We start from the raw sequence: 2,980 nt of genomic DNA on the forward strand, positions 1-2,980 counted from the left end.
ATATATATATATATATATATATATATAGGCAACATGTATTAAATTAATTTCCATTGACTTTTCTTGTTCCACAGAAAGAGCCACTCTTTGTCTATTACCTTATTGTAATTCATAAGCAAACTATCACACCTCTTTATGCTTTTGCCTTTCTTTTTAGTTCACCATCTTCTGGAAAATCTCAATGGAATCCAGCTGATACAGATGAATTGTGTATAACAAAAAGTAAGCCAAACGCCCAAGATGGAATTCAGGTTCTTGGAAGCATAGCGGCCTCCAATTGTACCAAATTCAAGGCAAAAGATGAAGACTCAGATAAAATCCTTCGCCAATTATTGGGGAAAGAAATTTCAGAGAATGTCTGTACCCAGGAAAAGTTGTCCTTAGAATTCCAGGATGCTCAGGCTTCCTCAAGGAATATGAAAAAGATTCTACCAGAGAAGAGAGAGCTAAAGCTCGCCCGACTGAGACAGCTAATGCAGAGATCACTGAGTGAGTCTGATACAGATTCAAACAATTCAGAGGATCTTAAGAACACTCCTGTGAGAAAAACTGACAAGCCAAGACCCCAACCCATTGTGGAAAGTGTGGAAAGTGCTGAAAGTCTACACTTGATGATTAAAAAGCATACATTGGCCACAGGTCATAGGTTTCCTTTTAGCATCAGGGCTTCCAAATCTGTGGATGGCCATAGCCCATCTCCTACTTCAGAAAGCAGTGATCTGGACTTGGAAACCCAGTACCCAATACCTGGGAATACACCTCAGGGCCAATCACCTGGAGATATCACACAAGCCACTCCTGACAATACTACTGCACAAAAGGTTGCTACTAGCCCTAAAAGTGCCCTCAAGTCTCCATCTTCCAAGCGCCGAACTTCCCAAAACCTGAAACTTCGAGTAACCTTTGAGGAGCCAGTGGTACAGGTAGAGCAAACTGAACTTGAACTTAATGAGGAAAAGGACAAAGATCGGGTTAAGGCCCTTCCTCACCTTCCCCCAAATAATGAGACAAGTGACCAACTGAAAAGGCCTTTTGGAACTTTCAGGTCCATAATGGAGACACTGAGTGGCAACCAGAACAATAACAATAACTGTCAGGCAGTCAACCAGACCAAGACCTCATCAACACTACCCTTTACCTCACTAGGAAGGAAAGCTGCAGATGCCAAGGGAAATTCAGTGAGCTCTGCTAGCAAAGGAAAGAATAAGGCAGTGAGTGCTATATGGAAAATTTTTTTTACTCTTTAATTAATGTCTTGTTTCTTATTTAGCATAAAGAAGATTTTTGTCCTATCGTGTTAAGGAAGCCTTAGAGAGTTTGATAACAAGATGAATAGGATAAAAGATAATATGATTTTTTTTTATCTTTTTAAGCAAATGTTCTAAGAGAACAAGTAAATTCTTCAGAAATAAAATTCAGCCTACTGCAATGGCTTGATTCCAGGCAAGGTATGAGCTTTCTTCCTAAGAATGCCACACAGGCAATTCATTTCTACAAACATTTTTCAAGTACCTACTGGGTTCAGAGCAGTGTGATAACTGTTGGAAAAGATACAAAACTTAGATAAAACACATTCCCTGATTTCATGGAACTTATTATTTAAATTGCTTGCCCATGAAATCTGTCTTCTTGATATGTATTCTTCCCTTACTTGACCAATTGTCTCTTAAGTCCAATCAATGAGGACATAAGTAGAAATCCAGTTTCTAAGAGTTGCTTACTAAACTTGGGTATGCCTTTTAAAGTAATGAATATATAAATATACGTCCCTGTAAATATATTTATATATTTACTAATAAATATATGACATATTATTTATCATATTAGTTTAACTGTTTTTTATTATCATAATATAAATATATATTTATAAAATACCTTCAGAATATATAATTGCAGCAATGATCTCCGAGCTGCATTTTAACCAAACTTCATTTGAAATTCTAGGTACAAAGACCTGCCTACATTTAGCAATGTTGCACTTCACATAGTACAAAATTTATCAACCAGTTAAGTGTTGCATCTTCTTTTTTTTTGTTCCTGCCCAGATTTGGTGGAAGTGCTAATGAGGATTGAAATGTCCCATGTAGAAAAATCTGAAATTACTGGGGTTCTGAAAGGGAGATCAGACAAAGGAAGATGTTGGAAATCAAAGAATCTAAATAAACCACTAATTGAATAGTCAGACCCTGAATAACTAGATGTTGACTTTTCAAATTATCGTTTAAACCTAAGGACTGCTAAATTTGTTTGCAGCAAATTAGGTTGCATTGACTATTTTTCTAAATAAGTAGACCATTGACTGAAACCTGGTTGGTCTCTTAAGGTGTAGATTTGTACATCATGTGGTATTCTCATGGTAATGGAATTTTTCTTGGATTATAATTTATGTGGAATTCTTTGAAATGGCCCCAGACTTTTACCTATACATAAATGTTGCCTCAAAACTTGAGACACTTTAAAATGTTATTTATCCTAAAAACTTAGATATTTGTGTCCTTTTGGAGGCAAACAATAATCTCCCCCAAAGCTCCTATTTCCAGTATGAAGCATGTGCTTCCTAATCTTTCAACTTTGTGTTTCATGTTCAAAGTTTCCTGGGTTTTGTGCATGTGCTTGGATCACTGCATGTTTTCACTGACTTTGACATTATGCTTCTCTAGGGGACTCACAGCAGCTGTACCAATCTTTCCTCTAACTTACTGCTTGAAGAACACCTGTATAACTATGCATGGTATGTGCATTACAAAATGAAGTAACCTACTTTTTTCTAAATTTTGAATTCCATGAGCTCTTACCAAACCATTTTGAATCTCATTTGTTCAGTAGCTGGGGCCAGGGAAAGATCAACAACAAACTAAATCAGACCCTCTAACAAATATAGAACTACCAATTGAGCTTTGATCAAGGTTGCAAATGATTGAGCAAAGAAGTTTTGTTGAGGCTATCAGTGGGCACAGAAAGCAGCCTCATTTCTAGATCA

General features: G+C 36.7%; 1 protein-coding gene across 1 annotated transcript; it reads left to right on the top strand.

Annotated features, from left to right (window-relative positions):
* Positions 1–74: 74 nt before the first annotated feature.
* LOC123255304 (synphilin-1-like) lies at positions 75–2,731 on the top strand (the record flags this gene model as incomplete). Its single annotated transcript, XM_044684127.1, has 2 exons — positions 75–1,211; positions 2,661–2,731. Coding segments are annotated over 2 exons (1,208 nt in total), but the record flags the coding sequence as incomplete, so codon positions are not given.
* Between the last annotated feature and the right edge of the window lie 249 nt (positions 2,732–2,980).

Source organism: Gracilinanus agilis, unplaced genomic scaffold (assembly GCF_016433145.1).
Source record: "Gracilinanus agilis isolate LMUSP501 unplaced genomic scaffold, AgileGrace unplaced_scaffold42898, whole genome shotgun sequence".
Lineage (NCBI taxonomy): Eukaryota > Metazoa > Chordata > Mammalia > Didelphimorphia > Didelphidae > Gracilinanus > Gracilinanus agilis.